The sequence below is a fragment of the Phanerochaete carnosa genome (genome assembly GCF_000300595.1).
Source record: "Phanerochaete carnosa HHB-10118-sp unplaced genomic scaffold PHACAscaffold_8, whole genome shotgun sequence".
NCBI lineage: Eukaryota > Fungi > Basidiomycota > Agaricomycetes > Polyporales > Phanerochaetaceae > Phanerochaete > Phanerochaete carnosa.
The window spans coordinates 2,206,910-2,222,798 of record NW_006767635.1 but is presented as its reverse complement, the minus strand read 5'-3'; the positions used below and the strand labels follow the sequence as shown (position 1 = coordinate 2,222,798).

The window sequence follows — 15,889 nt, the reverse complement described above, 5'->3', positions numbered from 1 at the left end:
CGCCCGGCAGTGCGCCCTGCGCGCACCCGATGTTCACGCCGGCCCTTTGTCTCCATCGCCGGGTCCGCCTCGTGTCCGCCGCCCACTCCCTCATGCCCTTCGACTCCCTAGACGTCGATATCTGCCGCCTCGTGGGTCTGCTCGAGCACCGTGTGCTGAGTGCTATCTGTGGTGGGTGGCGCAGTCCCCGAGCTCGTGTCCGTGGATACCCCCCTCACGCGCGCGGCTACGAGCTGTCGTAGGTACTTTTCTCTTGTGACGCTCTCTGAGCCAGAGCGAGGCCGGACAGGGCGCGGTCGGACAGGGCGCAGTAACCACTCGGCTTGTTCGGTGGTGTCGAGGGCGATCGTGGTGCCATCGATGGTGTGCTCTGCTGGTACAGACAAGATGTCTGCACTCGTGACGGGATCACAATTGTACCCCCAGAACTGCAGTTTATCCGCATCAAGAGCCCAGGTCGACTATGTACGGCGCATGACAGAGCACAATATTCTCTTGGCGACCTCGAAGGTGTTTTTGGGCGGCACGGAATATCTGATACGAATACGGCGCATGTGCGGAGAATCAACGACAGCTCGCAAGGCTTCCCAAGCAAGGGTGTCTACCGTTTCAGCATTCGCGAAGGAGAGTTGGAGAGTGATACTCTCTACATGCGCAAGTGGAGTCGGAGTCCCTGCATCCTGGCCCGCATTCGGTCGGCCGGCATTAACATCAGCTGAGACATAATCGCTCGCAGACTCGCCTTGATCGAGTGAATAGCAACGTATGCTCGCCACGTCTGACAAGCTGGTGAGGTCTGCACTGCGTCCATCAGTTAGAAGACGTACCGAACACACCGCCATTCTGACCATCAAGCTCCACATTCGCTTGTTCTATCTCATTTGGTACCAGCGCAAGCAGTGCTTGAAGGGTCGCGTCCCATGTGCGGCCGTCAAGTCCCATGCGACGACCAGCCGCAAGGATGTCAGCAGCCAGCGCTGCTTTGGCGAGAACCGTCATATCCTTACACCGCGAGATTGTGCACGCACAGAGGGCCAATGAGGTACGTCGCCGAGTTCTGCGTGATTGAACAACCGGTGACAGGTCAGAGAAGGTGACTTGATTGCAAACGCAGCACTTGAGCGTGGGGAAATTGTCGACGAGCCGAGCGAGCTCAGTCGTACTGGTGAATACAACGCCGCTGAGGCGAAGCCATGAGAGTCGGACATAGCCTGATGATGGAGTAATGCTGGGCATCGATGCAAATGGGGCCCAACGGCTGGGCATCGGTGCAGCATTGCCTGCGTTGCCCGCTTGGCTCACGACGGTACAGTCGAATTTCGTCTCCCGGAGTCGAGCTGAAAGTCCATGGACGTGGTGAAACCAGGACTTCGCTTCCGTAACCTCTTGATGGATATGTATCCGCTGGATGGCCCTGGACAGAGACGAGGTCGTGAATTCGGGACTGCCGATGATGTTCTTCAGGAACTGTACATCTTCGGCGCTGTGCAACTGGAGTTCTTTGAAGAGGAGGGGTCTGATGGCCTCAGACCAGTACTTGCATACAAGGCTGGACGCAACGACTTCGTGTTTCCACCGGCGAAGCTTGGCCAAGTCATGCCAGTAGAATCGAGCTGGCGTGACACAATGGAGAATGCGTGACAGTATCTCAGGCGGCAGATCAGCTCCTGTAGTGCCCGACATCTCCGAAGACGACGGGGTAGACGTGCAAGAGTCTGTAGAGTGCGGAAATGCGGGTGCGAGTGTGGTGGATGCAGGTGGACGGTGGACGACGCACCCGGAGCGCTATAACCCGGCAGCGCACAGCCATTTGCCTCGTATGTATAAGGTTCGTTGGCAAGGGGTCAGTGGCTGTCAACTTCTGACACCTCGTCATATGATTCTGGAGTTTCAACAGGGAACGCGGACGAGTCCGTGCAGAGAAGCGCGCCCATTGGTTCCTCAACGACAGATGTCCCAGATCGAGTAGGGCCACGTTGTGGCGTCTCTGCCAAAGGCGCCCTGGGACGTGTACGGCGGTGCCAAGCGGCAGAAAAGCTCAGAGAACCTGCATATACCTCCATCGCCACGCCTCTCAAGCTACGGCCCCATTGCTTGGGGCCGAACAGTATCCAGATCTGGACAGGACACGGCAGTAGATTTCGCTGCAGCTCACAGCGAATGATCGATATACTGATTTCCATAGCGTACGCGTTTTTTAATTCGAATAACTCTTCAACGTTTCAATGTTTCACCACTCAAACGTCCAATGTCGTCTTCCATCTCTATTGGCTACTACCGATAACCTGCGGTCCGAGTCAGCCACATACATGCGCGCTGAGCTGTACAATACGCACATTGTAGCCGTCCAGCGTCGTTCATCTTCTCGGCCCCGTGACAGAGCTCAACAGCCGTAATTACGAGGCTTCACTAGCCTCGTACCTTGTTACCAACCAGCGACTAGCTTGCCCTTGCTGCGCTGTACGGCGAAGGTGTCTGTGCTCCGTCCTGAGACAGCAAACGGTAATGTAAGATGAAGCGGGCCCACCTCGATAGCGTCGCGCCGTTCTAAGTTATGCGCATAGCAGTCCTCAGAGGTAGATGTCGATAAGCCCAGCCCCATCCTGCTCTCTCTTCCCGGTCTCCAGGCGATCAACTTGCGAGAGGCCGGTACCACCTGTGCATCAACCGTTGGACACTATGAATGCCGTGTCATGGCAAGTACGACGGTGGAGAAGACCAGACCTGGCATAGCTGTGAAAGTGATGTAGCAAGTGGCGGGGCTGCGATTCCCGAGACCTCTCCCTCCATTCTCCAATGTGCAGCCTCGACGTTTCGCCACTCTCTAGGATCCACATTCGCTGCAGCTGGCCGCCGAACTACGTACCCGGTCGAACCTGTGCGCAACACGCACCCGCGACGATAACACTCGCCTGGGAAGCCGCAAAACGTTTGGTTAGCCGCGTGGGTGGGCTACCGCTATCCTCCGCCTCCAAGACCGGAGCCTTCAGATTGCAGCGTCAGCTCGGCCTATGTCTGCAGGCTATCGGGACAATGTCTAGGATGCGCTTGTGCAGGCCCATAGCGACGTGCAACTGGCGTGGATGAGGACTCGGATCCAGGTGCGTTCGTCGACACTCTGAGCCTTCCAAGGTCAAGCTGAGCTTTTCAACAGGTGTTCCACGTTGCAGTCGCTATTGGCCGTACGTGCGCTGCCACGACTCTAACCGCCGCCGGGCCTCCTCGCTCCCGTTCGTCATGTTCGCTCTCTTCTTTCCTTCCTCAACCTTAGGCATTATCTTGCTGTGAGGCTTCGGACAAGATAATTCTTGACATCGGAGGCACGATGCACTGCCGTTGGCGCCGTTCTCGGGAAGAGGCTGGCGAAGCAGATGCACCACAAGATGGCCGAGGAGTTGTGCGATGGTGCGTAGCCAATCTGTCCCATGTGCCAGTTCATCCTGACTCTATCAAAGTAATCTTCCTTGCTGCGGCAATGTGAGCACCTTATCTCCGATCGCCAGACTGTCGCACGCTCCCTCTTATGCGTTGTATTTTAGAGTGTGCAGATACCGATGCCGGCATCCCATGGGGTCCTTGTCGACATAACTCTAATGCCCTGCGACTCGTGAGCGAGCTTGTAAGTAAAATAATGACCACACTCACAATATCAAGGGACAGAGAGGTCGCCTGGAGCTTCGGACAACGGGGGCAGAGATCCTTGGGGGCGGTCGGCGAACAGCTCTACATGGCATAGACCCACTACGCACGATTGCGCGCCCCAGTATCGCCACCGTCCCAGCTATCTTAAGCTTTCCCAGTTATGTCATCCGCCTGTGTGTTCATATCTTCTCGTGTACTTGAGATATTCTGCCGTGCTGATCTTCCTGGCTGAATCGTGGGCTGCACTGCCTCAGCGAATGAAGCCGGTCGGTATTTTAGGCTCTACTCTAGGCCATGGCGAAGTGGCAGCCGGTCGTGCACGCTGAGGACGGAGAGCAAAAAAAAAAAAGAATGATATTGAACAGCTTGAAGTTGGCTGCAGGGACGTTAATACCGATGTCGGCGTTGGGGACTAATGAACATTTAGCTCACGACGGAGGGCCAGCACAATCAAGACGCACCATGGTAATATAGCCCTCGCGACCTCACATCTTCGAAAAGCTGTCGTCCGCCGTCTCATCTCTGCCCCCTTTGAACTTCTCGTCATCAGACCACCCTGCCCGCTTCCGCTCGCCGTAATCAGCGCGCATCGTTACTCGTTGTCTCGGGCTCAGAGGAACAGTAGAGTTCAGCACCTGTGCCCACAGCAATTCACTCCCGGGTTTGCGTGCATAACACCGAGCGCGCACATGTCGATTGTGGGGTAGAACCTTGAGTCCGGCCTCGACGCGCATCCTGAGGAACGGCACCCGGTGGGGCGCGTAGAACTGCGCCTCGGCGTTGTTGGGGGGAGTGGCGATGTCTGGTAAAGCAGTGGCTAGTTGCAGTGGCTACAGGGACGGTATGCAGGACGTAGACACGGCAGAAGGGACGAGTACGAACCATGGACGAGACGGTCCGCAACTTGGTGTGTCAGCGAGAAGCTGAGCTTGAGCGTAGACTGCAGAGGCGAGTATCGGATTCGTGAGGTATGCAGGTGGAAAGGCCGATCATGTCAAGGAGATGGTGGTGAGTGACAGAAAAGGGAGCAAGCTTCGAGAACGGTCGCCCCATCACTTCATGAACGCTGGCTTTGTGGCACGGAGTGCCTAGCTTGGAGACGACCTGGACCAAGTCTCTCTTCCGTCTTATTCATTTCCGACCAAGTCGTCGATGCCGTGTCTGTCTCTTATTTTTTTACTGCTCGACATGCGTCATGATCTCCGCTTTGTCGTGTACCTACACGCTCGATCTGAGCGCTTAGCGCCGTTCTGCAGTGGAGAAAATAATATTATCCAGTTCCATCTCTTAATCTTAATCCACTACTACATGAAACCTACGAAAAGAATAAGGGCAGAGGGTGACAAGCAATTAGATAAGGGAAGACAATGTACAATAAGGTAAACTGGGCAGAAAACGCGTAGCTGCCCTCCGAGAGACTAGACACATGAAGAGCAATAGTCGAAGGTTGGAACTATATGCGACGTCTGAGCGCTGAGCAAGTGTTGAGCAGAAGACTCTTAGCAATGACAAATCAGATTGGAGGTTCCAATACTAGAAAATCATCTGCGTATTCGCAGCAATCGCGCCGCGAGTGTCCAACCTCAGTATAACCGTCCGAAAATCGTCTTCGATCGCACCTAGGGAGGGCCGGCCAAAAGATCCGCCGGGTCACGATTATTCTTAGCCCCGTTACTCCTTCACTTTTTCGTCATCCTCAATCCTCCTTGTCTGCACCGCCGCACCGAAGCTCTTGCTTTCTCGACTCCGATACGACATCCCAAGCTCCCTGCAGCGGGCCACGCTTCTGCCCACGACCCATCCCTTCCCCAAAGTTCGTCCGCTCACCCGACAGTGCGCCCGGCTACCGCCCGATATCCACGCCCGCCCTACGTCTCCGTTGCCAGGTCCTCCTCGCCTCCGCCGCCTACTCCCTCGTACACTTCGACTCTCTGCGCACTGTCATCTGCCACCTCGTGGGTCTGCTCGAGTGCCGTGTTCTGAGTATTGCCTGCGGTGGGTGGCGCGACCTCTGAGCCCGTGTCTGCGGATGTTCCGCTCACGCGCGCAGCTACGAGCCGTCGTAGGTATTCCTCTCTTGTAATGTTATCTAGGTAATTGAAGGACCGCCGGACAGGGTGCAGCAACCACTCGGCTTGTTCGGCGATGTCAAGGGTGATTGTGGTGCCGTCGATGGTGTGTTCCGCTGGTACCGACGAGATATCTGCACTCGTGGCGGGATCACCAAAGAACTGCCCGAACTGCAGTTTACCCGACTCGAGAGCCCAGGTCAGCTGCGTGCGGCGCAGCACAGAGCACAGGATTCTCTTTGCTGCCTCGAAATCTTTGTTTTGTTGCTCGAAATAGTGGATACGAAGGTAGTGCATGTGCGGGGAATCAATGACAGCTCGCAAGGCGTCCCAATCAAGCATATCCACGGCTTCGACATCCGCAAATGACAGTGTGAGAGCGATGCTCTCGACATGCGCGAGTGGGGACCCTGCATCCTGGTCCGCGCTCGGTCGGAAAACCTTAATGTCGGCTCCGAAAGAATCGCCCATAGACACATCTTGATTATATGAATGGCCCGAGATTCTCGCCGTGTCTAATGAGGAATAGCTAGTGAGATTTGCACTTTTTGCATGCGCTGGAAGACATACCAAACATATGGCCATTCTGATTGTAAAGAGACACAACTGCCCCTTCAAATGCGCTTGGTACCAATACAAACAACGCTTGAAGAGTTGTATCCCATGTGCGGTCGTCAAGGCCCATGCGACGGCCAGCCGCAAGGATGTCAGCGGCCAGCGCCGCTTGAACGGAGACCGCCATATCCTTACACCGCGAGATACCGCACCTCCAGAGGGCCGATGAAGCATGTCGGCGGGCTCTGCGTGACTGGACAACCGGCGACGAATCGAGGAAGGTGAGTTGGCCGCAGATGCAGAAACGGAGCGTGGAGAAACTGTCGACGAGTCGTGCAAGCTCGGTCGTGCTCGCGAATACAATGTTGTTGAGGGTAAGCTTTGAAAGTCTGACGTAGGATGGAGTGACGTTGGGTATCGATTCAAATGGGGCCCAGCGGCAGGGCGCGGATGCAGTATCACCCGCGGGGCTCACGACGGTACACTCGAATGTTGTGTTCCGGAGACAGGTTGAAAGTCCGTGGATATGGTGAAGCCATGATTTTGCCTCCGTAGCTTCTTGGTGGACATATACCCACTGAATGGCCTCGGGCAGAGACGAGGTCACGAAACTGGGACTGATGACGATGTTCTTCAGGAACCGTACGTCTTCGGCGTTGCGCAACTGGAGTCTTTGGAAGAGGATAGGTCTGATGGCTTCGGACCAGTGCTTGCATACGAGGCTAGATCCGATGAGTTCGTGTTTTGACCGGCGACGTTCGGTCAAGTCAGTACCAACACCAACTGACGTGACACTATCGAGAATACGCGACAGTATCTCAGGCGGAAGATCATCTCCTGTAACGCGCGACATCTTTCAGAGAGAAACAAAACAAACGGAAGAGGCTGCAGGATGCGAAAACGTGAGTACGAGTGTGGTGTATGCAGGTGGAGGGCGGACGACGCACCTGCGCCGTCCTGCGACGCTATATCAGGGCAGGGCACAGCCGTTCGCCTCGTGTACAAGGTTCACAAGTACACCATCTTGCGGCGCTCTCTCCAGTTTCATCGCCTCATGGGCGTCCCCAGGTCGTCTGCGAGGAAGCGGCGGGCGTTGGCGGCCCTCAGCTTCCGACGTCCCGTGTGAACGTGAGAGAATGCAGAGAAGCGCGCCAATCGGCCTCAATAAATGACTGCGGCTGCGCTGTGGCGTCGTAGGGGGGGGCACCCTGAGACGTGTGGGGCGGTGCCCGAGCGGCACAATAGCTCAGAAGCCGCAACGGCGGTCCTCGCTCAGAACAACAAATGACCAAATCCTCCCAAGACACAGTAGCAAACTCTGTCGCAGCTCACGGTGAAGGAATGAAAACAGATCTGTTGTATTGCCATAGTGTCATTCGAATAGAACTCAAAGTTTCGATTTCAACGTCAACGCTCAACGTACTCAATATTGATGTTCATCGCATTGATAACTCATTCAGGCCACCGAGGGTACGGTCGCGTATTGACTCCTGTACTCCGTGATTCGCTAACTGAAAATATAATTCGAAGGCATATTCAAACTGTCGCAGTGCTCTGATCGTGCTCTCAATCTCCGGAGAGCACCGTTTGGTTAGCCAATAGACCCACACTCCCCGGTGTGGGGCTACGTGCATCAGGAAAACAACTTGGCTCCACAGTGCGACAGAGTGCGACAGGAGCATTTTGGAGCACTATGGAGCCAAGTCCTGTTTCCTGATGTGGACGCGCGTACACGGGATTCTTCTCCCATGGGAATGGCGAGATGCGCTAATTTTTGCGTATGTTCTTTGTCTTCAGCATTTACTAGTCTTGGTACGCCCGTGCTGTTCTGATGGACCAGCTCCTCAAATCATCGGCCTCCGGCGTACCAAACACCGACCCATTCAGGTAACACCGAGGACACCGTTATGGCGACCGTCGATGCGCAATGTGCAATAAGTGGCTGTCGGTTACGAAGTTCATAGCCTGAGGCCGACGCGCATTTTCGGGCAGCGCAAGCGATGCTCAGCTGCCTCAGCCAGCGCAAGCGATGCCATGGACTCAGCAGGTATAAGAAGGAACGATCCACACTCGAAACAATATTATCAGCACTTTCCAGTTAACCAATAATGTCTTCCACTACCACCGACAAGAAAGTCACCCTGGTCATTGGTGCTACCGGTGTTCAAGCCGTGGCTGTCGTCAACGCACTCCTTGCTGCATCTTCTGATGGCTCGCCCTCTCCCTACGCTGTCCGTGCCTTGACTCGCGACTCCAGCGGCCGTCGCGCTCAAGAACTTGCAGCCAAAGGCGTAGAGCTCTTCAAAGGTACGCGCGCAGACAACTCGTCGAAACTGACAAGCTGACGGTGTCATTCACTGCAGGCTCGTTGCAAGACTTGTCCACTGTTCTCGCCGCCTTAGACGGCGCATAGGGCGCCTTCGTGAACACCGACTCGCATACTCTTGGCGAGGAGAAAGAAGTCTTCCTCGGAATGCGTATCTTCGAGCTCGCTCAGCAGGCAAAAACCGTCCGTCACTACGTCTGGAGCAGCCTTGACTATGCCGTTAAGGTAATTTAAACTGTTATATTTTGGAAGTGCAGCAGCACCGACGCTATTGTACAGAAAGCAGGCTTTGATCCCAAGTATAGGGTTGGGTTCTATGACGGCAAGGGCCATGTCGCAGACTGGCTGAAAGCCTAGCCTTCCGTCGTCAGCGACAGCGACTTGTCCTGGAGCTCCCTCACCTCGGAGCCTTATATGGAGATGCTCAAATCGGTGCGTACACTCTGTGTGTTTGTACGGCGCCCTGACCGGAAAATATACAGTCTTTGTGGGGACCTCTCACCCGCCGCGCCGACGGTACTCACGTATTCGCGTTCCCTACCGGCCAAGGCCGCGTCCCGATGGTGTCCCTCAAAGACATCGGCTTCTTCGCCCGCTGCTCCTTCTACAACCGCGCCGAAGTCTCGGGCAAGGACCTCGAGATCACGGGCGACGTAGTCACGCTCGAGGACACCGTCTAGGCTTTCAGGAAGGCCACCGGGCTGCCAGCCGTCGCGATGCACCTCACTGTTGAGGAATGGTTCCGCAACTGGAAGAACACCTACTTCCCTGCTGCGAAGGTCGGAGACCAGATGACATGGAAGGAGCACCATGCAGGGTTCTAGTACATGTACCGGGACGATATAACGAAGAGGTACATGGCCTGGATCCACAAGGCCCACCCTAATGTGCAGAGTCTCGAGCAGTGGATGCGGGATGACAAGTACAACGGGGAGCTGGATCCTCTTGTGCTGAAGGACTGGGAGGATAACAGCCCTCTGGTTCCTGACTTAGATCACATTGCTGCGACTCTAGGAAAGGCGTAGTTGTATATAATCTTGGCAAGTTTCATAATGTAACGTCGGCTCGCGGCACATTTTCTGACGCTTCCAATGCAAATTTTTCGAGCAAACTCTCGAAGAATAGCCTCTTTTTGGCCACCACTACACATGACAATATCCATGACAGCGATTTTGATCTTCTCGTAAAATAATGGGACGGCATTTACAAAGGGTCAGATGATCGAAGCAGCCATCCTCTCAAGTAGTCGTCTAGCCTCCGCATCTCGCTCAGCTCAATAATTGTACCGACGTACCCATCTGGACGGACAGCCACAAACTTTCCAGTAACCGGGATGCCGAATGCTGCGTACGCCCCACCAGATTCGTTCGAAAATGATGAGGTAGAGTCCACCAGAATGCTCGGATCGCAAAGTCAGAGGGCCGCAAAACAAAAGGAACGGCGAAAGACACACCTCGTCCAATCCTTCCGCAGCCCCACCGGAACGTCTTTGTAGCTCATATCGTCGCTGACTGCGGAAAGTATGACGAGGAGCCGGAATTTATCAGTGCCGAACGCATGAAAGATGTCTCGTAGTGCCTCCTCGACTTCTGCAAGCCTGCCCTTCTCCTCCAGGCTGGTGAGAGGCCCGGCAAAGACGATGAGTTTGGAGAGGCCGTCGGACGGTAACGCATCCTGGAGGTTAATCGGGCGGCAATCCGCAACGCGCATGAGGGCATAGGGCGGGACGCGTTTGCCGACTGTCAATGTGAAGGGCGAAGTCTCGGTTTTGATGACGTCTACTGTGGGAGAGACCTGTGATGTGATTATCGAAGGTGCGTACTGGATACCGATGCCAGTGGTGAGCGCACTGAACGTGCGGAATGCCCTGGAAACCATTAAGGCTTCCGATATGAGTATACGTAGTAGAATAGCGGACATACTCAAACGGGCCGGTTAGTGCGACTTCTAAGCCCTTCTCTCGGACGAGCTTTGCGCGTGATTCGGCGTTGAAACCTTCAGCATACCATCTGTCGAAAGCGATGAGCTCTTGAGCAAACGGACGCCGTTCTGCTTCGTACTATGGTATAGTTGTCACAAATGCATAGTCAGATGCCAACAATATGAGAAGCATACGGTGTCAAGCAACGCCATCGGACTCCAACTTTTCAGGACATGAGCGAGCTTCCATGCTGAAAAAAAGGTAACACAGCTTTCGTCAGCTAGGAACATGATATACCGATGGGGTGTGGAGCTTACCGAGATTGTGTCCGTCGTTCATGCTAGCGTTCATGCCTTGTCCACCCTTTGGCGAATGGGTGTGACATGCGTCGCCAACAATGAACGCCCGACCCCGATCGCAGAATCTGGTTGCAACTCGCTGACCAACTAGCATTACCACGCAGAAAACGGTCGTACAGTGAGCATACACCCAGATTTCCCGAAATAAAACATACGCACTGATATACGCAGTCCACCACTCGACCTTGTCCGGCGTAGTTTCTAGGATGTATGGCTTGAATGCGCGCTTGGCGATGTCGAGCAACTTATCTGCGGTGATCTTGCTGGTATCCGGTCGCCCACGGTCATCCTGCTCGAACTCATCGACAGAGCCGAGCTCGATGTACAATCGCACTTTGCTGCATTCGCGGGGAATAAGCATAATGCCAGTGTCAGCAGCGTTGACCGTTGTGATGTTCCGCCAGTCGGGGAAGTTACTCGATGGCAAGGGCGTAAAGTCAATTGCCCCCCAGACTCGAGCTAAACATACGGTACGCTGGATTACTTCGAAATGTAGCCTGATGAGAGAGACGGGTTCACCAGTGCTGTCGCCCTCCATAGGAATACCAAGCATATGGCGGACCCAGGAGTGTGCTCCGTCCGCGCCGACGATAAACCTTGCGTGAACAATTTCAGAGGAAGGTGTTCCTGGGGCAGCTGAGAGATGCTCGAGTGTAATCTATCAAATGATGGTTCGCCATGCAGGCATGATAGAGAGAAAAAATAGAATACTTTAACAGGGTATGACGCATGATCTTTCAGCTCGTCTTCACAGGATGACAGCTCCAAGCTTGTCGGTTTGCACGCCTGCTCGACCCGTACATTGGCATCTTCCAGACCGGCCAGCAACAAGCCTTCTATGAAACCCTGGTTATGGGTTGCAATGTATTTATACCTCGCGGTGGGTTCATTTATCGCCGGCACTCTGCTGGCGTACTGCCAATTTGTCATTGCTATAGCTCACACTCTATTTTCGAGCGCTAAAAGGAAAAGTGCGTACCTTGATACCATCGATGGAAGGGTCGTAGTTGTAGTTGCTCTGCGGGGGAGAAATGGTCACTATGATGTTACCAATTGAAATGCTCTCCGACACCCACAATCGCGTACACATGATGACTCTTTCTGATAAGCTCATTGCTAACACCATAGCTCTGTGAGTTTATCCGTCATTTCTACAGCTGAAATGATATAGCAAAGACGCACGTCAAGAACCTCGATAGTTCGGGGCATGATGCCATCCGCGTGGCCTACTGAAATTCTCTGTGCTCTGACATAGCCATGAGTACCACGTATTCAGCCTGAGTAGGAACACATCAGACAGCGTGCACCCACCTGATATCGACGATTCTGACTTTTATCCCCGCCCTTGTGAGGCCGAGCGCGGTCGCAAGACCTGCCGGTCCAGCACCTATGACGAGGACGTCGATGAGGGATTCTAGTGGCGCAGAAACCGAAGTCATTGCTATAGGCAGATTGGAGCACGGCTGTGGCGGTTAAAGCAGCTGGCGCCGTACGCGCCGTATTCCATCGTTATCTGCAGAGCTTGTTTGCGAAACGCTGGTAGAGGCAATGAGAAATAGATACCACATATTCAAATAGACGTGTGAATCGGTCGCCCAAAAACAGGGACGCATCTGATTTCGCGTCACGTTCGCCGATCCTTCTAGATAGCCTCTTGCTGTCCCTGTAGGCTGCACAAAGCTGCGAGAGGACGCGCTCGTCCATATAAACGCAACCGCGATAAAGAGCCAACGGTGTGAGCACCAGACCCTAGTAAAGGCCAGCGTCTCAATTGTGAGTGATGAGTCATCGGTATTAGCTAAACACCGGACGCTGTTGCGGAAAACATTGGTAAACAAACGGAGTCGCTATCAGCGGACTTTGAAATGAACTCGTCAAGTTAGAAACTCGCCCCGGAATATTCACGAGTGGTGAGCGTGTCGCGTTCTCGTCAAAGTTCTCTGGTGGAGCGTTCGCACAGCCTAGCAGACAGAAGGCATCGGAAGATGCGAAGTCTTTAAGTGTGCTGGTGTGCTCGCTCACCGTTGTAAACTTCGTCGCTGATATCTGGCACATCGCTGAGCTGCATGCTGTGGTGTCGACCTGGAGAACGACCGCATAGGGGCCTTTACCGACATTATTTTTGGCACAATCAGGTTTTAGTTCGCATAGAGTGTTATCGAGACGCTCTGACTTGTATTATTGCAGACTGTACGTCTCGTGCGTCGCAATCCCCCCCGGCCACCCGCTCTGCTTTTGAGTGCGGAGACTTTAGGTTGCGGCATCAGCTTGGCATGCAACACTGGGCCGCCAGAGCGGTATTCCAATCGTATCTGTGCAATGCCACCGTCCTGCCACATGGCGGCATGGGGAACAGATGCGCCACGGTGGGGCACAGCGCGGCTCGCGTCACCTGCATCCATTGGGAGTCTGAGCTCAAAGCGCGTATTTGGCACATATCTACTGGCTCTAACTTTTTTCCGCGATAGTTGGTGTACTTTACCTGTCGCACAGCAACTCGGCGGGTCCTCGAAACAGCGCCTGGTTGTAGTGCTTGGATTTACCTTGTCCGCGAGGTTCGTTGGCAGCTTCTCAGAGCTAAAAACATCTCGCTGCATCTCTACGCCTTTTTAGACTCATATTCGGCTGTTCGTTCATCTAAAATTCCCGTAGTGTATTCGTCATCGCCTCTCATTTGGGCTCGATGACCTGCGGGTCGGCTCGCAAGGCAGCAGTCACGTTCACCCAAACGACGCTTACGTCGGACGCCCTTGTGTATTACGCTCACCCACAGCTCGACAGCCGCACAGCCATTGTTCGGTACGCCTTCGGCTGCTATAGGTTATGACTCGCCCACGAATTACCCATCAGAACTTGCAAGCCTCCGGCTTGATTCGTCTTCCGAAGATAATGCCGCGAACATATATGCGAACTTCAACTTCGCCAAACGCCAGCCGAAATTAAGCTCAGCGTTCAAGTTTATCACTCTCGCGAACGCCTTGGTGTCAGTCGTGTGCTTCCCGCGAACTACCAATTTAGCTGATGGAGGGTGGCGACTCGGATATCTGGAAGGAAGGTGATGGAGGACGTGACGTTCTCAAGGTGAGCCCGCGTCACTGCGAGTGCGGACGTCTCGTCTGCGCTTATGAAACACCCAGTCGATAACATCGGAATTGACCTCAGATCTGAATATTGCCGGCCGTGCAGGTGTTTACCTAGTAGAGCAAGGGAGCCGCAGTGCCTTGGATACGCTCGGTGACGTGAGTCCTCGAGCGGAACCCTCGACCGCCGCGAGGGTCGGCTTAGACATGCAGTTGGAATATACTGTCAGGTTCGTGATCGCATCTACTTGTCTTGTGCACAGACACGCCAATGTACCCCACTAGCCCTCTCTATACGACGCGAAGACAGAGTAGTAGGGTATTTGTAGACGGGACGGTTTCTGGATAAAAATGTCTGACCAGGCGTGTGTGACTCTGCGCTCGCGCGCGACGAGAAGCTTCGCAAATCATTTACTCTCTTGCAGCCCTGGTCGCGGGAGAACTTGGAAGAACTCACGCATGGCCTGTCAAGCCACCTATTGCACTGCACAAGATGCCTCCATTCTCACTCTCTGGGCACTCTTCGAACTGTCGATCTCTATTCTATTCCCGGGTCGATCGATCTATTAGGTCAGAGAAGAAACTTTCGTTTCCTCGCTTTGTCAGAGATTTCCCTACAATCACTGAGTCCGCTAAATCCACGACGTTCCAAGTTTGAGATGCTTAACGCCGGCTCTACGCAAATTTATTCGATTTAATAGGGCGTCGTCAGCTGTAGCATCACAGCAGAACGGATCAAGTACATAGTATATTGGCTAGCGAATATTCGTAATTGTTTTGTAAAACTTTTACATGGCTAGACTAGGAACGCATGAGCCTAAGAATACTGAGACGAGAGTCCGAGAAATCCGCAAAACAAGTCATACACCGCAGGAATTGGGAAGCCACGAGCAGCTTGTCCGTACCAAGGAAAAATGTTCGCACCGGACACCGTGAATGTTGGCCGTCAAAGGACACACATCTGTCTGCTCACCACGCCTGTCCTTCGCTCTATTCGCCCTGCGAACGCCTCCGCCTCTCCTCCAAACGACTTATCTCGAGTGTTCGCGCCTGTCCATATCCCTTCTGCGACGATACACCACAGCCTTCCCTGCCCCGATATCGCGCCTCGCGTCCAGGCTCGCTGCCCGATTCTTCGCCGTCATCTCACTCCTCGCCCCTGTCCCTCTGCTCCTCATCCTGGTCCGCCGCGACCCCCTGCGCCTGTCCTGCTGCGTCGTCCTCCGATCGCTTCACAGCGCGTTGTCCCGTTGCAGAGCTCGTGCCTGCAATGTCCCCGGTCTCTCGAGCGGCGTGCAGCAGCTCCTGCGGACGGACAGCCTCCTTCCTGATGTACTTGTCCAACACCCATTCCGTGCGCTGAGCGGTGGTGAGCGGGATGGTTTCTTCGCCCGAGCTGATGGACGTCGGTGCGGAGAGGATTTGTTCGACGGTAATAGACTTAGACTGGCCTGAAATCTCGGAGATCTTCGCAAAGAGCATTGTGGGGCGCGTCCGAAGCTGCGCTAAGATGCGGTCTTCCAGTATTCCATCGATCAGAATCCTGCCAGCTTCTCCGGCCTGGCACTCGATGGTCAGTGCGAGAGCATCAGGTCCGTTCGTGTTGATGAGCGCGGCCTCTAGCTGCGCGAATAGCGAAGAAATGTCAATGTCGCCAGTATGTGCACAACTGAAGAAGACCTCTATGATGCGTGGACGGGAGCCGTCGCAGGCTATTCGTATACCGGCGAGCAAAATATTTGTCTGAGGTTTACAGTACCGGTAGACCTGTTTCAGGGCTATTACTACAGATCTGCTCAGCCATATGAAAGATATTATCACTCACATATGTCGATTCACCAGTTACCAGTGGAGAACTTTCACAAATCGCATCTAAGGTAGGGATAACATCTTTGCATTGATGAGACAACGCAAAGACTTTCGCTATGTTTGTCGCA

General features: G+C 54.2%; 6 protein-coding genes across 6 annotated transcripts in view; 2 read left to right on the top strand and 4 right to left on the bottom strand.

Annotated features, from left to right (window-relative positions):
• Window positions 1–107: 107 nt before the first annotated feature.
• Window positions 108–1,683, bottom strand: PHACADRAFT_198919 (uncharacterized protein; the record flags this gene model as incomplete). The annotated part of the gene is made up of 3 exons (XM_007399138.1): window positions 108–461; window positions 528–778; window positions 828–1,683. 3 exons carry the CDS (start codon window positions 1,681–1,683, stop codon window positions 108–110), a joined length of 1,461 nt encoding a protein of 486 aa, XP_007399200.1.
• Window positions 1,684–4,903: 3,220 nt separating this feature from the next.
• PHACADRAFT_261539 (uncharacterized protein) lies at window positions 4,904–7,262 on the bottom strand. Its single transcript, XM_007399137.1, has 3 exons — window positions 7,214–7,262; window positions 6,282–7,151; window positions 4,904–6,226 (listed from the first exon to the last, which is right to left on the bottom strand). Exons 2-3 carry the CDS (start codon window positions 7,117–7,119, stop codon window positions 5,511–5,513), a joined length of 1,554 nt encoding a protein of 517 aa, XP_007399199.1. The 5' UTR covers window positions 7,120–7,151; window positions 7,214–7,262; the 3' UTR covers window positions 4,904–5,510.
• Window positions 7,263–8,374: 1,112 nt separating this feature from the next.
• Window positions 8,375–8,679, top strand: PHACADRAFT_198917 (uncharacterized protein; the record flags this gene model as incomplete). The annotated part of the gene is made up of 2 exons (XM_007399136.1): window positions 8,375–8,573; window positions 8,630–8,679. The coding sequence occupies 2 exons, from the start codon at window positions 8,375–8,377 to the stop codon at window positions 8,677–8,679; spliced, it is 249 nt and encodes an 82-aa protein (XP_007399198.1).
• Window positions 8,680–8,739: 60 nt separating this feature from the next.
• Window positions 8,740–9,272, top strand: PHACADRAFT_198916 (uncharacterized protein; the record flags this gene model as incomplete). Its single annotated transcript, XM_007399135.1, has 4 exons — window positions 8,740–8,817; window positions 8,872–8,898; window positions 8,950–9,024; window positions 9,075–9,272. 4 exons carry the CDS (start codon window positions 8,740–8,742, stop codon window positions 9,270–9,272), a joined length of 378 nt encoding a protein of 125 aa, XP_007399197.1.
• Window positions 9,273–9,790: 518 nt separating this feature from the next.
• Window positions 9,791–12,402, bottom strand: PHACADRAFT_149799 (uncharacterized protein). Its single transcript, XM_007399134.1, has 12 exons — window positions 12,184–12,402; window positions 12,055–12,118; window positions 11,949–12,002; window positions 11,852–11,890; window positions 11,584–11,787; window positions 11,392–11,530; window positions 11,032–11,331; window positions 10,831–10,959; window positions 10,708–10,763; window positions 10,521–10,651; window positions 10,046–10,459; window positions 9,791–9,991 (listed from the first exon to the last, which is right to left on the bottom strand). Exons 1-12 carry the CDS (start codon window positions 12,309–12,311, stop codon window positions 9,796–9,798), a joined length of 1,854 nt encoding a protein of 617 aa, XP_007399196.1. The 5' UTR covers window positions 12,312–12,402; the 3' UTR covers window positions 9,791–9,795.
• A 2,309-nt stretch (window positions 12,403–14,711) lies between these two features.
• Window positions 14,712–15,889, bottom strand: part of PHACADRAFT_261536 (uncharacterized protein) — a 2,795-nt gene continuing 1,617 nt past the window's right edge. The window contains exon 3 of the mRNA XM_007399133.1: window positions 14,712–15,719. Within this exon, the coding sequence (XP_007399195.1) occupies window positions 15,099–15,434 (336 nt within the window). The 5' untranslated portion in view covers window positions 15,435–15,719 and the 3' untranslated portion in view covers window positions 14,712–15,098. The remainder of the gene's footprint in view (window positions 15,720–15,889) is intronic.